The following is a 23586-nucleotide window of genomic DNA, read 5'->3' as shown; positions in this document are numbered from 1 at the left end:
GTGTCAACTTCTATCCGACGTGGTCGTAAAACATCCATCCTGTTCTGTTTGCTGATACCAATATACCGCATGTGATGATTCTACTAAATATCTGAGTTTCAAGCTACGCCATCAGAATGACTTGATCTCAGAGAACGGTGTGAAGTAATCTAATCGGGCCATGGAGTCGTGTTCACGAACCGATTGCATACTGACGCAAAACAATACAATCTACCAGGAGGGAACTGGGTCGCCATTGGGCCGACAGAGTGGCCAGTACGGAAGCCGCATCGAATGGTAGTGACTACGTGATGGTGTTTGGTTTCGTATCACAGGCCTCTAAGAAGCGGCTATCAGCCCAACACACTCTTTACAATGCCATCAGCGAGAACATTCCTGACATAAACTGGAGGGTCTCTCCATAAGTTGAACATTCCCAACAACCCACTCACACAATGGCATACGTCCATCCTGGTCACAGTGCTTCCCAGTGGGTCGCCTGACTGCTAGTTTCTAACGTAAGACGAAACAGCCGAAATCACCAGCTGAGTGGAGAACTGCAAAGTCTTAATGGAAGGAGAGCAGAGCTCCCTGTAGAAGTGCGCGGATTGACAGGTTGGTCTGGTAAGCGTAAACATATCCGTTCTGACTATCGTAGTTTCAAAATTATAAGGGACAACAATCGCCACACAGACAGGACGCTTATGCACCGTTGTGAATTTTTGAGGTGTTCATCCTACTTGAATTAAAACCTATGTTGAGAACACCCGGGTGTCTGAATATTTCCATTACCTCGATGCGGAAGGCGTGCAGTCTGGTCGCTTTTGGCTATATATCCCACAATAAAGCACTACTGTAGTAATGATGATGATGATGATGACTGTAGTAAGGACAATTTGGTACCCACTGACGTTACCTGAGAAGTTTTTCCTTACTTGTTTTCGGAGCTGTCCAAAACCACATGCACTCGACCATGTGACAAGTTCTGGACCGAATGTTAGGTAGCCACTGTACCTAATTATGTCCGTCACGAAATGCGTATATATTCAATCAAAGCGAAAGCTTTATAACTGGACAAAAACTCCACTCATTCGAACATCCTATGTTCTTCTCTCGGTGGTGTATCTCGTTGAAGTGGACGAGTTATGTTTAAAGCACACCGCCAATCTTGTTTTCAAAGCCCTAGGTTTATGACAACAAAGTTGGCTTATGTGGCTCACCAGGCGCCCAATTTTTAACAAATCAGCATTCTTTATTAGGAGTCATACCACTGGATCGAAACTCGGGATTGAATTTCCCCATTTCACCATATCGTGAATTGCAGGCGGCACGAATAAATACACTCCTCTTCATTTTTTCTCACTTCTCTAGGTGTTTTCAAACCCGGTGGTTGGCAACGGTGTCTGCGCGGTGGTGCTGTAGGACTGGTGGTGGGATCGGTCGCGGTTGCATTTACCAGTTGGTCACACATAAAGTACATGCTTGGCAGTTAAAGCGCCTCTTGCCTTTGCATAGTCCACGCCGCATGTGAAAACAACAATATGCCTTTCGTAGCCTTCGTGTTCAACCATGTACAGAGAACACCTCAACTATTTCAGTACATTCTGTTCCTAGACCATGTTTGGACTTTCCCGTCAGACTGGTGTGTGAATGTCGGACATCCAGGTCTCATATGTCCCTCTTCATTCCGAACCTTCGACTACTCCCCGCAAAACGACTGCGTCACTCTCACGATCCTGTGCCGTTCTAGTTGTTGGATCGTTTCCACTTCGTCTAGTTCCATACTTAGCGCATTATTTCCCCTCAATAACAGTGTATTGTGAGCCAGATAGGTCACGGACGGTCTTTTCATATCTCTGGGGAACTGCTCTCTCATACAATATTCGCTGCAGTCCGAACCTAAATACCATTCCTCACCTGTATAGGTGCTACTCTTGCACTGTCTGCCTGGGGGGTATAGATTCCCTTACAAACTGAGCGCTTCGTCTTTTTTGTTGTTACAATAAGATGAATATGATACGATTCCTTCGTCGTATAATACGGTCGTTTTGTCCCTCCAAACAAGTGCCAAATGAGTGCGTTTTAATAGGGTTCAGACACGTGATTCGCAGTGATTATGGATCAGAGTTAACTGACCCAAGGTTTCGTGGTTCGAACTTGACTTCTGCATCTCGACTTCCCCTGTCTAGGCTTGGGCAACCTGGCAGCATCCCTGCCGTCGCGCTTCCGTGTGGCATGGCAGCTAGGCACCGAAAGGATGTTATAGCTGAACGATTGTTTTTATCATTTAATTCCCACATATTCTCTAAACAACGGAACTATCACTTGCGTCTGGAGGCCAAAAACGATTACTTCGGACGAAACGGCCATAAACAGAAGGAGCCAAAATGTTCATTTGCGAATGATTTTGATAAGTGTCATACTTTGTTTTCATAAAAACGATTCGCATAATACTCTTAAGTAGTTCTCATAAATGAGCTTCGAGCGTTTACAATATAAGAGGGTTTTGAAAATGGAAAATCTGCTCTTACGAGCTGTGACGAGCTCATATTTCTCACAGGGCGCCACTTTTAGATGATTCCCAACTTTTACTTCTTTGATTTACTGATATCCGTCGCCTAAACCGATAATTCTGGTATAAGAACCAAAAACTCTCGCAAGTCGTTTTGAAAATGTTGAAGAGCACCTGTACGCTGATATAGTTCTTCAACATGAAAGTCGCCACTTCACCTTCGAATTTTCTGAAGTTTTGAGCGAAAGAACGGCCATCTGATTGTTGGGATCACAGTTACCACAAAACTGGTCCTCCCCTAGGGCATCGTTTCCTTTTGATTGACACAGCTGTTTTACGAAATGAATGTTCGCCTCATTTTGTATGTTATATGACGAATGAATTATTTATATTGCCAAAACGATAGACATTACCGAGCCATTTTCACACTCCAATTCCTTGCTTCTAGTTGTCCCTACAGACGTAACAAATGGCCAACCTCTCTGCTTAATTAATCTCCTACGAGACTCTTTAATTTTATCCCCAAGGTGTTGTGCGCAGATGTGTGAATGCAGCTTTCTGCTTATACCGATTCCACCAATGGGTAGCGGGGCTTTTCATTGATTACTAGCTGGGTCACGGTGACAGCCTAATGTATGGGGCATTCAAGAGCTAAGAAAAACGTTATGCATCCAGAGGGTGTGTATCCACTCGAGCTTGGAGAGCATGCATGTGGCGGTAGTGGAAATAACGGTTGGGTCTTACGTCTGCTATCACATACTTGCAAAGGGGGCTAGCAAGTGACCACTTATGCTGTTGTGCTGGGATTTTGAGGTCGTAAAATATGCCTTGTTGATGAAAATTTAGATAGGTACAGTGCATTGGGCAAGTCGGCATGAGCCTTCTGTTGGGGAAGAAAGCTGTGTAGAAAACCGAATTTGCACCGACGAATCCTCATAAATGGAAACGAGCTACTTGGATAACGTCTCAGTAGTACAGAACTATAAACTGCCACTCAAAGCTGGGCAGTTGAGCTGATCCACGAATATTTAATTCAGCGGGTTGTACCCGGCTCAACACGGGCAGGTGAGGTAAGACACCGCATTCAAAGGAGTACCAAAATAAATTCAGGTACCCGACCAGTCACTCGAAAAGCATTCGAAGATGCAAGCTCCGGAAAAAGAAGACAATGTGGAAATGCAGGCTAATTTGATTGCAGCCTAGCCCGAACTCTTCATCCGCTTTAGCGTTTCCAGCTAGACATACAGTCATCTTCACTCAAGGACCATGAATATGGTGGTTGCATTTGCTTCAACAGGTTCTAGTTAGTCTAGTCTTGATACCCCAGTATCTTATATCACACTAAGGTGTGTCATCTACGTAGGCTAGAAAACAGTTGACCAATAGAATCCTACCACTAATATGATCGACCCTAAAAACTTGGATTTAATCTTTTATCTTTTGGGTTAATCAGATTGATAGCCTTAGGACGGATGAGTGTTGCAAAAAATAATCATTTTCTGCATATACGTTTTACTTCATGGCTACGGTATCCAATCCACGGACGTCTGAATGCAAACAGCGGCCAAACCGACAAGGCGCTGCAGTTTGGGTGCATAATACCCACTTCATAATGTAACTTCGTTGACACTAGCTACCTTCATCTTACGATCTGTAAGAACCCTGTTTAAGACCAACCAGTTAGGCATGGTTCCCGAATCCGTCCAAGCGAACCTAGAGACAGCTTTCGGGCCACATATTTGATAAACGAGGGCTTCATCTTGCCTAGTATCAACAGTATCTCAGTTTGTGAATGAGAAAAACGGGACAACTGATCGCATCAGAAACACGTTGCCGGACTGGTCTTCTTAATTAAACTTCCGCAACGGTTCCTCAGTCGTACACTTTTCCTTAGGTTTGTTCTGGCGTGTACTGCCTCAGTTGATTTGTCCGTATTGGCCAAATGGGTTTGAGTTTCGACTGATTTAGCTGTATGAAACTAGCGTCTTTCGGTTGTCGCGCTCATAAAACAATCACAGGAAAGATTTGTTCAAACGACAACAGCTAGTTATTGCAACAGTCGGTGGTAATGTTCAGAAATGAGAGGCAGATTACAAGCTGACAACTGGCAATAGATTATGAGCAATATTCAGCCAAAATTTATGATATAGCTTTCCAACAAATCAGTTTTCTGGGAAAAATTCGCTAAGTAGAAGGTCCATTCAATCATTGATGGGTAATTGTGTCCACACCCAATCCACACGTTTGGATTTTGTTCAACCCGTTATATGGAATAAAAAATCTCTGATGCAGATTGTAAACGTCAATAAGTATCCGTTCCTCCATATTGCAGCTACCTTTCTGGTAAGACAGAGTATTTGATTTAGAAATTGCCTCTCCAATCAAAAATCGGCTATCAGTATAAAGTAGTACCTATTTTCAATGATTGCTCCCCATGCCTCAACAACAAATTTCTCGGCCTCAGCTGTTACAAATCCCATTTCCGGATAGTGTGGAACCGACTGACAAAGTAGGTTTTCTCGCCACACCCCCAGAATTGAACAGTATTACCCCACTGTAAGAAAACAATGTATTTACGTTGTACAGAAGTACCGTTAGAATGCGTGCTATCAGCTGCACACGTATGGGTAACAGAAACTGACGTACAATGACTGAGCTCACCGGCGACAGTGAGTAAAGTAAAAGAGAAATTAAAAATTCATCGAGTGAGCCCAGCTTTGTAGTATACCACTTGTGATTGCAGTTTTTCAGATATATCTCGTACGAAGGGAATTGAGTGGAATGTGCAGATGTCCATCACATTCAATACAAACACAAGGGTCGTAAAAAGAACACTCAGTCCGTAACAAATTAGTCGCGGGTATTTGCACGAGAGTGGCAGATCCGAAGATGGTACATCCAGGAGTTGTTGATCACCGGATGACATTTCATATGATTTCAACAAAGCGGTCGAGTTGCCCTTATATCTCCAGTAGATATGATCTTGTACACGCTGCAAGACCAAATTAAACTGCGATAGACTAGGAATTATTTCCTTTTTATTTGGAGAACCGTTAGGATAATTACGCAATAACTGAGTATGATCTGTGAACGGGTTCAAAATTGGAACACTTGATGACACAACCCAACAGATAAGCAATAGCCTAAGAGTGAATCATTTTCTAATGATGACCCTTGTGGTTGCAGAACCCTCCTGCACAAAACAACAGTATACTCGAACCTATCTCACAAAAATCAGCAGACTAACGTGCTAGCTACCTCAGTAAGTCTTGCTGTTTTCTCAGCATTTATGTATGGTTTAAACTGTCTGCGGTGCGGTTCACTTCCGTCATTCTCCTTTACGGCTGCTTTTTAAAGGATAAAGAAATGTGCAGGTAGTTTGAGGGCCAAATTGAGCGTGAATCAATTTGACTAAGTAACGATGCACATGCATCTTATGGATTCTGGTAGATCACTGTTGTTAGCAGCGACAAACGCACTGCTGAGCTTTATGCCAATGCCTATGTGCCACATATCTTTGGGAAAATAGCTCGTCTTGAGTTACATGTAAGATAATCAGTCAGATGCATCATTTCAAAAAAAACACCATTTGGTCGTTCAGTAGTGGTCACAGCACTGTCGGGCAATCCTATTCAGGGCAGCATATACAAACGAATCCTTCTGGGATGACACAGCGCTGATGGTCGAGTATGTTTTGTGCATTCTGCAGGTCACCCTGCATTTATCCAGATTCTGCTATGAATTTCTCTGGTTGGTTGTCATGTGGATTTCTGAGAGTTTCCTTAGGAAACTGCAACCACTTTTCACCTCAAAGAAGCAACGAATCGGGTGAGCCGTTTGTGGTCATTTGTCGAACGGACACGCAACCACTTTTCACCTCAAAGAAGCCGTTTGTGGTCATTTGTCGAACGGACAGTTTATCGCTTATTCGGCACGATAAACCTCCTCCGGAATTCATGCTTGTTGCATAACAAATATGATGCATTGTCTCACCTGGAGTGATCAGGCTGTAGCTGATTTCATGAGAGCCTCGGAGATCTTTTTATACATGGTCTGGAATGGAAAATAGGGGAGTAGTTTCAGTTCCATTGATGGCTGTGAAGATGGGACTGCACAGGCAGATGGCCAAATGGGCGATCTTGTTAAGAACTTTCGCACAGCGGGTACCAGTAATGTCCCCGACGGGTTTTATGTGAGACTTTACAGTAATGTGATGCTGATGTTCCAAACTAACATTGGTTCCCAGGATACAGGTTGAGTAGCTCTCAAATTCGGTCACCTAGGCAGTTTTTTCTGCTATAATTTGCGGTCTGCTGCGTGGTGTGTGCTGGGCCAGGTGGCGACGCGCACAGTGTATTCGTGATGGTACGGGGTAGTTGTACGCTTGGAAAAGTGTTTTTCGGCAGCGTGGACGAGAAAGAAAGTAATACTTTCGTCGTTACATGAGTAGGCAAGTTGCATTTGATTTACAAATGACGAATAAATTCCAGAATTGCCAAGATGGGACTGGCATGTCTGATCGAGTAGTGTAGCTCGTTTAGGCTTTTGCGTACCGAAGATAGGGATTTGAACTGCCATGCTACAGTTCCGATGACTCAACGCAACTGATTATTCCATTCCAACTGGTACCCAATCACGAAACACTGTGCGACAAGCCACAGCCCTTTTATGAGCACACACAGAAGAGCGAATGCAGCATCAGCTGGATATATTGTAGATAAAACAGGACAGCCAGCGTTCGCTGAAAGGTTTCTAGAAAATCTTCCCGCAGTGATTCTTCAGTGAGCGGAATCGTTCGCAGATCATCCATTAGTAAGTGATGCCACAGGAATATTCAATGAAGTTCAATGCGACGATGGGTCGCTTGGTGGAACTATTCCGTATTTCGAGCCCTATCTTTGCTCTGTTTTTGTTATCGAAATGAATTCTAACATTAGGTCTGATGACTTCTTAACCATTACCGTGGCTGCAACATCCTTCCGTCCATGTGGCGTTGAAACATACCTGGTCGAAAGATCTATGCAGCACTAGCGATGGCATCATTACAGCGCAACGGTTGCAAGAACAAGTATCGAGAAGATATGTGTGTGCTGAGGTGTGAGATTCAACCTTATGACCCACCTTGCTTATATCAACAAGATGGAGGCCTAAAGTGAAATGGATCGGAGCTACTGATGGATAAATTCGAGGGATCCGCCCATGAATTTCGCCATAGCTGGTTGGGGACCTATATGATTCCCACTCTTCGTTTTTAGGCCTTTTTTCGGTGGGAGGGTGACTCTGAACGTGGTGTTTACGGTACAGTGCTTGACTGAAGCGCATTGTCTTCACCTCAGTTTTCAGGAAGTTTCTTGATAAGAATCGTAGAATGATAGAAATCCTGACATTAATCTAAAGGCGATTTGATCTGAGTTTGAAATCTCCCGAAGAGTTCGCAACACTCCGGTCCTAATAAGATAGATTAGACACCCCTAGAACACCCTAACTTCACATTGATCCATCTTTCAATTTCTATCCCGACACTAATAATCCCGTTGTTTCACCTTTAATGAGACATTTTGTGACCTTTTAGCCAAAGGAGCCAACACAATTCACACATTTTGTAGAATCATGCGATCAAAAGATGGGTATGACGCAGGCAGTCCTCGGTAGAAACTATCCCGAACAAACGAAAAAATACATCAGTTCACGGCGAAACAGTAGTTAACCTTTGCATTACTCAAACGAGAAAACCTTTTCATTGAGTTTTTCTATTTCCAAGGCCCAATGAGTCATCTCACTAAAACGATCCTTGTGGTTTAGCCAGATGAGTAGATGCAAGATTCTGTGCCAACAGGATTTCTCTTGTTATGACTAGTGCTAACGTCCATAGAGGTGAATTTGATGCCTGTGTTGGTGAACTTCAAGCATGTATGCAAAGCACACGTACCTGACACATTTCCGCGGTAGGAACACGCCCATCGATAGGTATGATACATTCTGGGTTGTACTCCTTCAAAAACGCATCGATTTGTGGCCTCACGTGATTGAAGTAGAATTCTGTTTGTTTCTCAATATTTTCCATCATTTCTTCATGTCGAGTTAGCAGTCGTTGCCGTATGTTTTCGTTTGGTGCAGGAAATACCGGATGTATTGGTGTTGCTGGATCGCTGAAGCGGTAGTGAGTTTTAGGATACAACATTCCGTCAGATATATCGATTCGGACTGATTCCCAGCGTCGTTTCAAATCTGCTTCCGGTATCTGTAGGTACACAGGTTTAATTGGATGTCAAAAATGTTTTAAAGTGAAGTTAGAAGTGCAACCTAATATAACCGCTACTGAATGTTTGAGCGACACACCTTTCGACCCACCACCCAGTGTTGTTGCTTTGGTGTCTGTCTAAGAATCACCTTGATAAGTGACTGTTCATTTTCACCAACGTGGTGGACTAAATGCACTAGATACACAGGCTAGTTAGGACGGCAAGCTTAGATAGGTCCTCTAATTTTGGACACCTAGAGGTGAACGCAGAATTTGGTGGCCCGGTTTTGCCTGCACGTATGCGATCGGGAAAACGCGGCTGGTTTACCAATACACCTTTCACAATGGGTATGTCATCGTGCTGAACAGCTTCGTTTGAAATTTGACTCTCCAAAAATATTATCGTTCAGACTGACCTGTATATCCACAATGTAATCTGGTCGGGCTTCAGACTTTAGCAGCATGTCCAATTGTTGACCGATATTCAGTCCTTTCTCACTTGATGTTGGGAAGTCATCCAGGATGTAACCAGACTGCTCACAGTCCGGAGAACTCAGCTTATCTTTCAGCATATCCAACACCAAGCTATCACTCAAATCTTTCCCGGTGCGCATAATCTGTTGGATCTGGTCACCCAGCGGCGTTTTCGCACATATGTGGTGCGTAATTAGTTCGGTTGCTGTAAAATGAAATGGGTTAGAAAACCTTGTAGTATAATATATAGAAATGGAACTGATACGATAACGTTTGGATGGTATGCCTCTGAAATCAGTACATTTCGGAGATCTTTTAACCATATGACCAAGCAAAGTATATATTTCTTGGAGTCTTAGTAAAGTCCTGAAGGCTTTTTGCGTCAAAGTCAGCTGGCCTACGCGGACGTCACATTATCACCATAATCATCAAAGAGAGCAACATCAGTGTTGACACTGATGCATCACTGCCGTACAACACTCGTTTCGGTAGATGCTGTTTCGGCATGCGTAGCACATGACCGAGCCATCGGAGTCAGCGGTGCAGGATGTTTTCCCGGATTGAATTACAATCAAATACCCGTTTTCTAATCACCTCGTTACTAACACGCTGACGCCATCCACAACCAGCCACGCTTCTGAGGCACCGGTGGTCGAAAACCTGAAGACGCCTCACATCATGTCCTCAGGGGCCATGTCTCACACCCATACAACAACACAGCCCTTACTGTAGCCTGGTACACACGAAATTTAGGATGCAATGGGATGCCTTTTTGACGCCACAAGTGACGCATATTAGCAAACGCAATTCGAGCCTTTGAGATTCTTGCACTGACTTCATCAGACACACTTCAGTCAGAGCTAATACAACTTCCGAGGTGTGTAAAGCTTTCCACAATCTCCAGAGATTCTCCTTGAATTGTAAGGAGTATGATCGCAGACGGCACGTTCGAAACATGACTTTGCACTTTGAAGTTGCAAGGCGCGTGAAAAAAGATGGTATGATGTTGGTCAGCTTATTCAACAGGGCTTGTGCTTCGCTTTAGTCTTAAAAGATGACAGTGATATCGTCTGCGTACTCCAGATCGATAAGGCTCTCCCCAGTAACAATTTGAACACCGGGGTTTTGAAGATCGTTTGGTGTTCGCCTCATTATTTCATCAATGACGAAGTTGAACATGAATGCGGAGTGGATATACTTGTCTGATACCACTTTTTGTAGGGAAGCTTTTGGAGAGCTCACCATACACTCTCACCCGCCCAGAAGTATGTGACTATATGGATCGGATTATGTTTACAAACTCCTGGGGCATACCCTGTTGAACAAGTGAAGTTAACAGCACTGACCGATCTACAGAATCAAGCGCATCCTTGAAGTCAAGGAATACCAAAATTGTGAGTCGTCTGTACATGTGGCGTTGCTCTAACACCCGACGGCGTGTGAGGATGTGGTCAACGCAGCCTCTACCCTCTCGAAATCCCACTTGGTTCTCACGAGTCAAGGTTTCGCGTCCCACCATAAGACGACGAAGAATCAGTGACACCAGAAGCCTTGTCACAACAGGTGTCGAACTAACACCTCTGTGGTTGCTACATTCACTGCGAGTACCCTTTTTGGAAATGGTCACCACTATCAAATCAATCCAGTTATCTGGGAAGGCCTCCTTCTCTCAGATAGACCTAAATAGGCCAAACAGGCACTGGCTGAGGAATCCACCGCCAACCTTGGAAATAGCAGGTAGAAGGTTGTCAGGATCAGCATCACGAAGACGCTTGAGTGGAGAAATACACTCGGACACTTCTGAGACCGAAGGTGGCTCCACATTTACTGTCCACCTTTCTGCTGAAGGCCAGGTTTCTGGATTGGGAGTAGCAGATGGCCAGCTGAATTGCTGTTCGAAGTACTGTGCCTAGCGGTCCAAACGTTCTGCTTTGCTGCATATCAGGGAGCCATTTTGGTCCCTGATTATTTCGCTAACAATAGGTTTCCGAGGACCAGTCGAACAAACCAGGTGGAACAGTTTGCGAACGTTTACAGCATTTTTTGCATCTTCCATTTCTTCCATCTTTCGGGTCCACCAAGCTTCTCAGTCTGCGCGGACACTCAGTTTCACCTGGCGTTGGATGATTCGCCGGGTGGAGTTGTGGTGGTGGCCAGGTGGAATATGTCGCTCGGTCTCCAGCAAAGACACGGTCCTATCAGAGATCCAATGCTTGGATGAGGTTAACCGGGTTGTACCGCAAGCAGACGTTCCGGCTTTGAGTAGCGCTTTGGATATTTTTCCCAGAGGCCGTTTATATCCGACACCGTACCGTCCGACAGGCATTTGGGGAGCTGGTTCTGATAGTTTCGTTTGACTTCTGGGTCCAGTAGCTTCTCAATGGCTAAGCGAGATGTGCGCGTTTTGCGTACACCTGAAAAGCTCAACGAAAAGCAGCAACGTACAAGTGCATGGTCGGAATCCACGCTGATGTTCCAGAAGGAGCGGCAAGCGTTGATCGACCCTCGCCACCGATTACTGACGGCGATGTGGTTTATTCGGATTTAGCGCTGGTTTGTTGGTGCGCACCACGTTTTCAAGCGACTTCCGCTGTTCCAGAAATTCGTACTGCAAAGGAATAGTCAGTGATCGGTACACATCTGAATTAGGCGGTCTCCGTTGTCCGTGCGTCTAGTGTGCAAGCCAAGACGACTGACCAATCGGGCCTCAGAATCGCTTAGTCTACCTACTTGGGAGTTCATATCACCAGCTACCACAACAATGTCTGAGCTTTTAGCCTGCTGTAGAAGGGCACTTAGGGCGTCATAGAAACGCCTTGGCAGATTCAGTGCTACAGTCAGTTGCAGCTTAAACAGACACAATAAACAAGGTGCGATGAACCTAAGTTCCTCTAGATTCTCTCACAGATATTACCGAACACACCGTACAGAGGAAACTATCAACGGGTATCCAATCGAACAGAGACGTTTCCGCTCGTTCGTTCAATACAATGCCCACCCCAGCATATCCGGCTGCAGCGGCCTCCGCATCATCAGAGTTGCGCAGCCGGAACCTAGAGAAGAGTAAGGAGGCAGTCATTTCGGTCACAGTAGTAGCGTCTTGCGTCCTTGTGTCCGACAGACAACATACATGAGCAGAGGGAATCCAGCGTACGGGCAAAAACCACCTGTTGACCTGCTTGTTTCGGTGTGGAAACATTGAAGGTGGCTAAGTAGACAGGCTTTCGGGGTTTGAAAACACACTTCGAAGGGTTGTGACTGAGCTCGGACGTACAGAAGCTGCAGCTGAGTGTGACGCAGAGCGAGCAACACGGTCAGTCCCAGAGCTGGGACCTGCGGAGAAAGTGTTCAAATTTATGTGGGGGAGGGTTGAAGACGGAAAACGTGAAAGTGTAAGCGCGACCCTACCTAACTTAAGGTTCGTGTGCAACCGACCTCATTTACCTTTCACACAATATGCACGGTGTTTATCGGAGATTTAATGGCTAATCGATTACTTTGTGCTATAATGTGCGTATTGTTTCATGACCCTAGTAATGAAATGTGTCAGACACCAGAAGGCAGCAGGGCGTCAAATTTCGCGTACAAAATTGATATTGCTGGGATCCGTGTCCATCCTCATATTACCCTCTTTCAGTTACTCGACCAAGCAGCAACACATACGCCATCTGTCGAATTATTCTTCGGCGAAGTTCAGTGGTATTGCTTATTTGATGCAGATTGTCAGTGTGGGCTTCGGCTGATTGGGCAGGGTCTCGAAGAGAGGAGTAAAACTAAACGAATGCAAAGGCTTTCGAGAAATACACTCATTTGCAAATTTGGTTTTTCCGGGAGACTCAACTTAATCTCTCGTTTATGATATTCCACAACTGAAAGTGCTGCGCCTACCTGATGAGCACCAAGAAGGGCGAAACCGGTCGTGGGCTGTCGAAGAGTTTTCAGCAACCTTGTGAGAAGTTTCCTATGAAAGTACACTGCGATATCTCTAATGTCGTGCCAACTGAATCATGAGGCGGTCTGTGTGCAGCACATTCAGCTGGAGGACATCATAAACGAAAGATTCAATTGAGTCTCCCGTGAAAACCATATTGATTTGCAGATGAGTGTATTTCACCTGTTGATCTGTTTGCTTCAGCGTGCGAACACTGAAGGTGGCTAAGTAGACATGCTTTCGGGGTTTGAAAACACTCCTCGAAGTGTTTAGGGTTGTAACTGAACTCGGGCGTGCAGAAGCTGCAGCTGAATGTGATACAGGGCGAGCAAAACGGTCATTACTAGAGCTGGGACCTGTGGAGAAAGTATCCATATTTGGGCGATGGAGGGTGAAAATGGAAAACGTGACAGTGTAAGAATGGAGGCGTCAGTGGTAGAGTGTTTTCGCTTACCCATTCTGCTGTGTACAGCAATTAAGGCGACTCGGTTGATGGCACCATGTGAAGACCGATTTGGCATAAGAGTATTGTTAGTTGTGTACTTTACCGTTGTACGAGGGATGGGATACTACCAGGGCGTCCACACCTAGACAGAGGACGATTAGGGTCCTCAACCAGAGCTTTCGGCACAAAAGTGTAACCGCAAGGCAGCGGTGTTGGGCTGGAAATGCAAGTACATTACCATTTTCTACGGAACACGCCGGCACACATGTTCCAACCCCAAACAGGAGGGCCAGGAGACTGTGTTCGTCAGACCTCTACCCATGAACCAACCTGGTATGAGAGATTCTGTGAGTATCGTTCGGACACCCCCCAGTATGGCTAAATGGACCGCCGAGGTACGCAAACCGCCACACCACGGTAAGTTTTAGTTCTTCGTGAGCGTCAGTGGTAGAGTGTTTTCGCTTACCCATTCTGCTGTGTACAGCAATTAAGGCGACTCGGTTGATGGCACCATGTGAAGACCGATTTGGCATAAGAGTATTGTTAGTTGTGTACTTTACCGTTGTACGAGGGATGGGATACTACCAGGGCGTCCACACCTAGACAGAGGACGATTAGGGTCCTCAACCAGAGCTTTCGGCACAAAAGTGTAACCGCAAGACAGCGGTGTTGGGCTGGAAATGCAAGTACATTACCATTTTCTACGGAACACGCCGGCACACATGTTCCAACCCCAAACAGGAGGGCCAGGAGACTGTGTTCGTCAGACCTCTACCCATGAACCAACCTGGTATGAGAGATTCTGTGAGTATCGTTCGGACCCCCCCCAGTATGGCTAAATGGCCCGCCGAGGTACGCAAACCGCCACACCACGGTAAGTTTTAGTTTCTTCGTGACGGCAAGAAACGTCACGTATACCATGGAAGCCTCGGTGCGTTTGACGGTCTCTCCTGAGCGCATAAACCAGCACTGCGTGAGCGAATCTCAGGACCTCAGTTGTGGCTAGACAATGAAGTTAAACGGATCATGAGAGGAAAAGTGGTGCTTGATAGAGCACTCTAAATACAGTGTTATAATTAACTGCGTGGCTCTTTTCGGCCAAGTGGAAGGCTACTGCATTCGTAGTAGACTTCCCTGACCCCTTCACCGGCTGGGATATTTTCTTCTTTGCGGCCCCGCCTTAGCTCTACTTCAACTTTCGACTTCCATCTTTATTGAATAAAAGAAGCGGCTGCGAAAAAACACGTATCCATCCTTCAAACGAAGTTTAGGGAGCCAAAGTTTCAGGTAATTGTAAGCAAGCTTATTCTCCCAGCTAGGTCAAAGGTATACACAGTCATGAATTGTTTAGCAGAAAAAACGGAAAAAATCACAAAAAATACATTATCCGGTGACTGCCATTTGGCTCGAAACCCGTTTCAGACGCAGTTGTAGGACTGAGTAAATAGCCATGTGAAAAGCCATTGTTTCAGCTCGTTCCCTCGGGGTTATGAAAAGTCTGCGTTTATGAAGTTCAGTCCCGACAAATACCGGAACGGATTTCTGCATAAGCAATTTCCTTAGGTTATTTCCCCTTATTTCTCCGTCTGTCGAGCCACAAGAGGAATTTGAACGAACAACCAGAGCCCATCTCAACAAATTTGGATTACTCTACTTACATGCAACTACATACTACACCATTGTGTGATAACAATGTGCTGCGTTGTAATAATCCTTCGGGAGACAAAGCTAAATTATTCCCTAACTGATTCCACCATCAAGTAGTGCAATGAGATGAACGCAAGTGAGGTAGAAACACTTGTTTTATGGAGTGATAAAATAACGAGAAAACGGACCGATCAGTTCATGCTTCATTGTCACCAGGCAGATAGGAGTAAACAAGCGTGTTCATACAATCGCCATTGGTTTGACTGCCGGTCACTGGCTGTCCGTAATACCCGTTTTTGTGCGCTGTTGCATAGTAAGTCCTAGGCTACCTAATGTACGCATTCATTTGACAGCCTGTGACTTCCAGCATTGTTTGGTGGGCATCCTAAGACGGTACTTCGTCACCTACATAAGGAGCATATGTCGGTCTAACAGGCGACCGGGTCATCCTGTTTGATGGCATACACTGTTAACCGCAAATCACGGAGTTTTTGTGGATTCAGAATAGCGCAGGCTGACACTGTACTCGCAATGAGTTGCGATTTACCATATTTTTGCAAATATTAGTTTATCAAGGAAACTGCGCTTCTGAACACGTGATTTCGAACGCCTACGCAATTGTACACAAATGTGTACACATGTTGTCTAGACTTACCGCTCATAACCAAGACGAAGCGTTGGCCCTTCTAGGATTTCTTTTCTTGCGCACAGACTAACAAGCTGTGTTGCTAATGTACTACCCACGGAATAATGTGAGGAAAAAGTATCTTTTGAAATAGCCTATATCGATTTGATAAATGGCATGTCCATTATCGTTCGGGATTTTCGTCTTTATTAGTAAGGAGTATATTTCCCATTGGGCATGATTGACTTGTTATCTCTTCGCCTGTCTCAGTTCATCCAAATGTATTGTTGGGAATCTGAGTCGTCTATACGTAATACCAACAGAAGCTATTCAACTCACCGTTGATCATGACACAGCCCCATTCTTTGCATAGCCGTTTCGCCAATGTGGTTTTACCTGAGCAAGAGTTACCGACAATCAGAATGCGTGGAATGACGTTGGGCACAGGCCCACTATGCTGCTTTGAATGTTGGGTCGAACATCTGGGATCTGACGCCTACAAAACGATCAGAGGTTTTGAAAAGTAGGCATGAAAGATGGCACATTTTGCATTAGGAATGATGATCATATTTGACCCACTCAATAACAACCGTCCAGTAATTTAACCGACATATTTACGTGAAGTTTCTAAGTCACCTTTTGGGGGCATATCTCCGTGACTTTGTAGTTATTCTGTTCGCCGAGCCCGGTAGCTGGATTGCAAACGTCTCATCACCAGTCAAGGTGGCATCGCACTGACGATAGCAGGCAGCGTCCTCGAGCTACCTATATTCCGCAACATTGCCACCTCTTTCCTCCAACCCTTGCTTGTCAGGAAGCCAAGCTGCACTTAGCTTATACTGGCAAGATATCAAACAGACACGAATTGCGACCAATCCCATTATCAAGAGCTACAGCTGGCTTTCTCCAGTGTGCAATGCTATGAGTCGGGCAAAAAGTTCTGTTGGCCGAATACGGTAGAAGCATGTAGGAAATGCACACTGAAACTTTATGAGGTTTTTAGATGAGAAAGTACATGTCTGGCTCCGTCATAATGCACGCAACCTGGCAAGCTAACGATACTCCACTTTCCGGGTGGCTCGTACAGCCCTCCGAAGCAAGCGTGTTGTAGTTTGGGCGAGTAATATATAGCCCCTTCCCTACGTTGGTATTCCGTTCAAAGTTCAGTGAAAGTATTTTATAATCAACCTGCCCTCCGTGAATCCAGCAGATGCATTCCTTTGTTCAGTCTACAACTGTAATATATTTACGAAATTCGTTTAGACCTCTTTGAGTATCGACAATCCTGAAATGTGCTGCATACCAAATGATAATTATTGATGTGACAGGTGTCCCGGGAGTAGCATTACAGGACGCGACAAACAATGACCAGGAATGAAACATGTTGCGTTTAGGTAATAAGCACATGGTAGATCGTATGAGTGGCGCCTGTCAAATGTACTCATACAAGGCCAAAGACAAACCATTCACAGAACAATGTGTGCGTGTGAATGCACTACTGCAATGGACTAGTGGTGTGCGTGGCACGTCTACCCAAGGATTTGAAACAAAACGTGACCGGGAATATTACGGGCTATGTGCACTGAGGGCTGCTGAAGCTATCGTAAGCCACACAGCATGCCTTTTTTTATGACGGCCCACTGACCGATCACACTACTTAACAGCGCCTTTCTGGTCACATGTTACTGTCGTCATGGACAACAGTACATCAGTGGTATATTCTATTACTCAGTAGCCATAAAAGCAAAATAGCGGAGCGGAACAGTACAGAGGACAATGTTGTAACAGCGGACACAAGGCCGGGATTTGTATCCAGTGAGCCAGAAGTGTTCAGCAATAGAATGTCTACGAAAGTTGTAACAAACAATAACTGTCGCGTGCCCTTAAGAACTTCGCCCAGAACGATGACACAGAGTGCTTCGCGTTCCCGAAATCTCAGTAATGGAGCAATGATCCCAGTTTTGAGTAACGATCGGCAAAGCTTAGCGGTCAATCTGTCTCATTCTACGAACTAAAATTACTTGTTTCTTTGTTACCTGAGCTCACGCCCGTATCCGTTTTGCACTCAGTTGGTCTATAAATTCGTATTTTCCAGATTTTTGTAGTCATTAAATGCGAAACCGTAAGGGTATTGGGGATTTTGATAAATACTTTCCATATTAGCGCGGACGTACAGACGTTGAAAACACATCTGCAGTTGAAAAATTTGCGAGTGCACCATACCTTAAATATGCTAAAACTAGGCAACAAGCCACAACTTATTTGGGGATAGCTAACACTGTTCACTAAGCATGGTCGCAACAAATGCAAGTGGCCGTTCACTTACCAAAGCTTTATCTTGCCCATCTCCATATTGGCACTCACAGCCAGTAGAGTTCAACTCCTCCACGTCACTATCGTCGGCGCGACGGAAAAGTAGTGAGGAAGGTACACCAGGATGCTTTGCCATAATCGAAAGACGCGTGACCACGGACTGTAAAGAAGTTAGATAATAAGTCCTAAGTTTCAACCGACAAGGAAGTATCAATATTTTAACGCAATCACAGCAGAGACAAATCACAATTAGCACTTAAAACTGAGTACAATCTTTGTAGCACCAAACTGCATGTGGACTCATACTGGGTTGTTCCATTATTCATGTAACAGTTCCTGATTCGTGCTGAAAATTTCTGGAAAATTTATGATCTAATTCTATCTATCTTCGACATTCAAACAATATCATGCGGAAGCCGCCCAAAGTCTTTCTGTACATCTCAGAATGTATGTCATTTTTGTCTGGTACAATGAATTCACGGAATCAGCCACACAATATGCATTCACGAAGACATTTGTGGATGAGTTTGCCAATTACCTGAAGTAAGAATGAAGGAGGAAGATTTGCGTTCACTTTGACTACGGCCGCGGGATCATGCGTGCTGATGAAGTGCTTCAGCTGTTCACTCATATATCTCTGGTAGAAATCAAGGTATTTGTCAACATTCTCCTCAACATCTTCCACTTTGACCAGCAACCGATCTTTGTTATTTTCATCCACGATGGGAAAGTCAGGATGTTGAGTTCTACGCTTACTAGCCGAAGACCTCGATCCTGTTTCTGCAGTTTTAAGTTCATTGTACAAGCTACTGTAGGTAGTGTACACGCAACTAGCTTGCCAGCGTTCACGTAATTCAGCATCGGATATCTGAAGTATAAGAAAAGACTAAATGAATGAATTTTTATAAAAACAGGGACGGTTTGGGACATCTGTGGATCTGAAGTTTTGTCTTCAAACTATATGCACCACAGGCTACATGCTCCAATTTTGTCAACTCATTTGATGCATACTCTGCTTCTTTTTGGACAGCCCATCGACCGACTAGAAGTGGCCTCTGATAAATGACATCTGATAGAAATTCAACGGAAATCGAGAGACACTTGCTACTATTTGTAATTTACAATTCCCTCCGAAGAACTTACTGTCAGTATTGTACCGTGATCAAATATCCCACGTTTCGAACTGCACTTCCGAGCAAACCATCGCAGTTTTTGCTGTCCCTGAAGTACTTCGGTTGGGGTCTTTCATGTAATTGTCACGTTTGCCGAATTCCGATTTTTTCACAGTTGCGGTGCTCCCGAGGTGATCGTCTACTTTGATTAAAATGACTTTCAAATGATTTCTACTAATGTTGTAAATGATTTAGGCATGTCCTTACAGTGGTAAAGGGATTCCGAAAGCCACATGGAGCCGTTCTTCCTCACTGGGGCTAATCAGATGAACTCCGATAAAACCAGTCTTGGAAACAATGCGTTGGGTGGGTGGCCTATGAACTCCCAGATCATCAGATCCTCGGTGGTAAACTACACGTAGTCAGTCAAACAGTCGGTCTGCTCACCAGCAGCTCGATATTTAGGTAATAATCAACAGCTTTGCGTTGTGTCCCTTCAAAAAACTCAAGTTGACTCTCCTTGCCATCTAGGCTTGAGGCTAAAATTAGATGCATTTTTTGGAATAAACTATATAAACATGAAAACACCACCCAGTCATAGTTCCTATATTGCTCACGGTGATTCGAAACCAAATAGGTATATACCTGAAAGTATATATATATATATATATATATATATGGAATTAACCAGTTATATATAACCACATAACCGTAAAGCTATTTGTATAGTCTGACAGTCCGATGACTTTTGTACGAAATGCCTGCGGTTAACAAACCGCGTTACTCAAAGACTTATCGTCGACTACATGCAGCATTCAGAATAGCCATATCGTTATGCTGTCAGCCGGTGTGCATATCGTTATCCGTTGTTGGGCTACGTACCGATTTGGGAGCGTTCGCAACCGATTTTCAAACAGCGCTACTTCATTTGGGCCGGTTACATGGACCTAAATTTGTAGACAACTTTGAGAAGCAATGTCTTTTGCAGCTGTAATAAGTGAGCTAAGATGAGTTCGGCCGGAACGGCTGTGAGCATTCGGCCTTAACTATGTTGACTGTCATAGTGTACACGTGGCTGGACAGATAATGCAAGCAAACATCCAACCAGTCCCTTCTATGACTGACGTTAGTACCAGCTAAGTTACAACTTCGTGGTGTAATTTTTGTAAATTTTCGTATACTTTTAACTTCGAATGAGGCTTTGATGTGATCAAACTCCACGGGGACTTTCTTGGAGCTTCGTAATTTTTCTCAACAATCTTACAGCTACTCAATCCATAATCTGTTTCCAATCTCAACCTTGTTCAAGCTCGAGTAGTGTAGATCTCTGCACTGTATCCCCACTAGCAGTCATTGTATTACTTTACTAGTTGTTCGTTCTCTTCATCTCTCCAGGGTGATTCGAATGAAATTTTACGGCTGTTTTACGAATGTATTCATGTTCAATTAGGAGTGTTTTCGTAGTAATAGATTCATTCGGCAGCACACAATATTTCAGTCCAAGTAATAAAACATTCGAAAAATTCGAGGAAAAAAAAGATGTTTACAACGGCGTTTCCTGCACTATTTTCCTAATAGGAGTTGTCGCAATAAGTGTGATACACAAAGACTGTTGGTTGGGTTGTGTGCCTTGAAATATGTTGGCTTGATGCAAATCGAAACGGTAATCTACTCCCCTGGCACAGGTGGGAACCTACTGAAGGAATGAAATTTGTTCATCTCATTCTTCTCCAGCTTACCTTGAGCTCAATTACATACTCCGGTCCGTTCGGAAGAGAACAGAGTGCCCTCAGCTGGTTACCGACTTCAGAACTATTTGTTGGCGGTCCATCCAAAATGTAGCCGTGGCTGACTGACCTGGGTTTGTTGATGGCCGCATTGATCATTTCCATGATCATTGGTGGACTCAATCCGGGGCCGTCGACCATGGACGCCCGTATCTGCGCCCCGATGATGCTGTCCGAGTTGACTTCCTTTTCAATCAGCTCATTCACTACATAGTGTTGAGATTACAGACGAAATAACTGTATTTTTTTGCTTCAAAACAAAAAATAAATTATTCAAGTGACATCCACAACCTATCAGACGAACCGGAATTCGATCGTTGGAGTTTCATCCATATAAGTTGGAGTTAATTAATAGGAATCACCAAGTCGTTTCTGGATAAGAGATTTTATCCGGATGTTCGGTCTTAATTAAAACCGAGATAGAGCGAAGTTGTGGACTATTAATTTTTAAACCATTATAAAANATATATATAGAATTAACCAGTTATATATAACCACATAGCCTGCTTTGGTTATTGAAGTCGTAAAGCTATTTGTATAGTCTGACAGATGACTGACTTTTGTACGAAATGCCTGCGGTTAACAAACCGCGTTACTCAAAGACTTATCGTCGACTACATGCAGCATTCAGAATATATCGTTATGGCTATTTGTATAGTCTGACAGTCCGATGACTTTTGTACGAAATGCCTGCGGTTAACAAACCGCGTTACTCAAAGACTTATCGTCGACTACATGCAGCATTCAGAATAGCCATATCGTTATGCTGTCAGCCGGTGTGCATATCGTTATCCGTTGTTGGGCTACGTACCGATTTGGGAGCGTTCGCAACCGATTTTCAAACAGCGCTACTTCATTTGGGCCGGTTACATGGACCTAAATTTGTAGACAACTTTGAGAAGCAATGTCTTTTGCAGCTGTAATAAGTGAGCTAAGATGAGTTCGGCCGGAACGGCTGTGAGCATTCGGCCTTAACTATGTTGACTGTCATAGTGTACACGTGGCTGGACAGATAATGCAAGCAAACATCCAACCAGTCCCTTCTATGACTGACGTTAGTACCAGCTAAGTTACAACTTCGTGGTGTAATTTTTGTAAATTTTCGTATACTTTTAACTTCGAATGAGGCTTTGATGTGATCAAACTCCACGGGGACTTTCTTGGAGCTTCGTAATTTTTCTCAACAATCTTACAGCTACTCAATCCATAATCTGTTTCCAATCTCAACCTTGTTCAAGCTCGAGTAGTGTAGATCTCTGCACTGTATCCCCACTAGCAGTCATTGTATTACTTTACTAGTTGTTCGTTCTCTTCATCTCTCCAGGGTGATTCGAATGAAATTTTACGGCTGTTTTACGAATGTATTCATGTTCAATTAGGAGTGTTTTCGTAGTAATAGATTCATTCGGCAGCACACAATATTTCAGTCCAAGTAATAAAACATTCGAAAAATTCGAGGAAAAAAAGATGTTTACAACGGCGTTTCCTGCACTATTTTCCTAATAGGAGTTGTCGCAATAAGTGTGATACACAAAGACTGTTGGTTGGGTTGTGTGCCTTGAAATATGTTGGCTTGATGCAAATCGAAACGGTAATCTACTCCCCTGGCACAGGTGGGAACCTACTGAAGGAATGAAATTTGTTCATCTCATTCTTCTCCAGCTTACCTTGAGCTCAATTACATACTCCGGTCCGTTCGGAAGAGAACAGAGTGCCCTCAGCTGGTTACCGACTTCAGAACTATTTGTTGGCGGTCCATCCAAAATGTAGCCGTGGCTGACTGACCTGGGTTTGTTGATGGCCGCATTGATCATTTCCATGATCATTGGTGGACTCAATCCGGGGCCGTCGACCATGGACGCCCGTATCTGCGCCCCGATGATGCTGTCCGAGTTGACTTCCTTTTCAATCAGCTCATTCACTACATAGTGTTGAGATTACAGACGAAATAACTGTATTTTTTTGCTTCAAAACAAAAAATAAATTATTCAAGTGACATCCACAACCTATCAGACGAACCGGAATTCGATCGTTGGAGTTTCATCCATATAAGTTGGAGTTAATTAATAGGAATCACCAAGTCGTTTCTGGATAAGAGATTTTATCCGGATGTTCGGTCTTAATTAAAACCGAGATAGAGCGAAGTTGTGGACTATTAATTTTTAAACCATTATAACACTAATTGTGAAACAGACACTACTGTGAAATGAATATGCTTTAGCATACAGTGAAATAGTACTTAAGTTGTGCAGGATTGCCTCCAAGTCGAACCTATTACCGGTTGATCTTCCTTTGGGGTTTCAGACCCAGGCCGGACAGTTAAGTCTTCGTTTCTGGGTTCAACAACTTCTTGTTTCGATCTGCACGTTATACGTGTAGTGGCGGTGGCTAACAAAACAAGTGTCCACAATCCTCGATTTCTTTGTCAGATTTAGTTAACGCACACAACTTTGGGCTTTTACGGGAATGGAAAATAGTTCCCTGGAGGGACCTTTGGAAGATGCACGAGTGGTGAGTAAC

General features: G+C 44.2%; 2 protein-coding genes across 2 annotated transcripts in view; one reads left to right on the top strand and one right to left on the bottom strand.

The window, feature by feature from the left end:
- Positions 1-1914, top strand: part of T265_01858 (hypothetical protein) — a gene marked incomplete at both ends in the record, with an annotated part of 11417 nt that extends 9503 nt beyond the window's left edge. Inside the window, one exon of the mRNA XM_009165968.1 lies at positions 1351-1914. Within this exon, the coding sequence (XP_009164232.1) occupies positions 1351-1472 (122 nt within the window). The remainder of the gene's footprint in view (positions 1-1350) is intronic.
- A 3136-nt stretch (positions 1915-5050) lies between these two features.
- On the bottom strand, positions 5051-21272 carry T265_01857 (hypothetical protein; the record flags this gene model as incomplete). The annotated part of the gene is made up of 8 exons (XM_009165967.1): positions 5051-5483; positions 6485-6544; positions 8421-8732; positions 9149-9411; positions 16194-16350; positions 18181-18327; positions 18706-19035; positions 21019-21272. 7 exons carry the CDS (start codon positions 21205-21207, stop codon positions 6494-6496), a joined length of 1449 nt encoding a protein of 482 aa, XP_009164231.1.
- Positions 21273-23586: the final 2314 nt, after the last annotated feature.

Source organism: Opisthorchis viverrini (genome assembly GCF_000715545.1).
Source record: "Opisthorchis viverrini unplaced genomic scaffold opera_v5_20, whole genome shotgun sequence".
Lineage (NCBI taxonomy): Eukaryota > Metazoa > Platyhelminthes > Trematoda > Opisthorchiida > Opisthorchiidae > Opisthorchis > Opisthorchis viverrini.
This window is presented reverse-complemented; position numbering and strand designations above follow the sequence as displayed.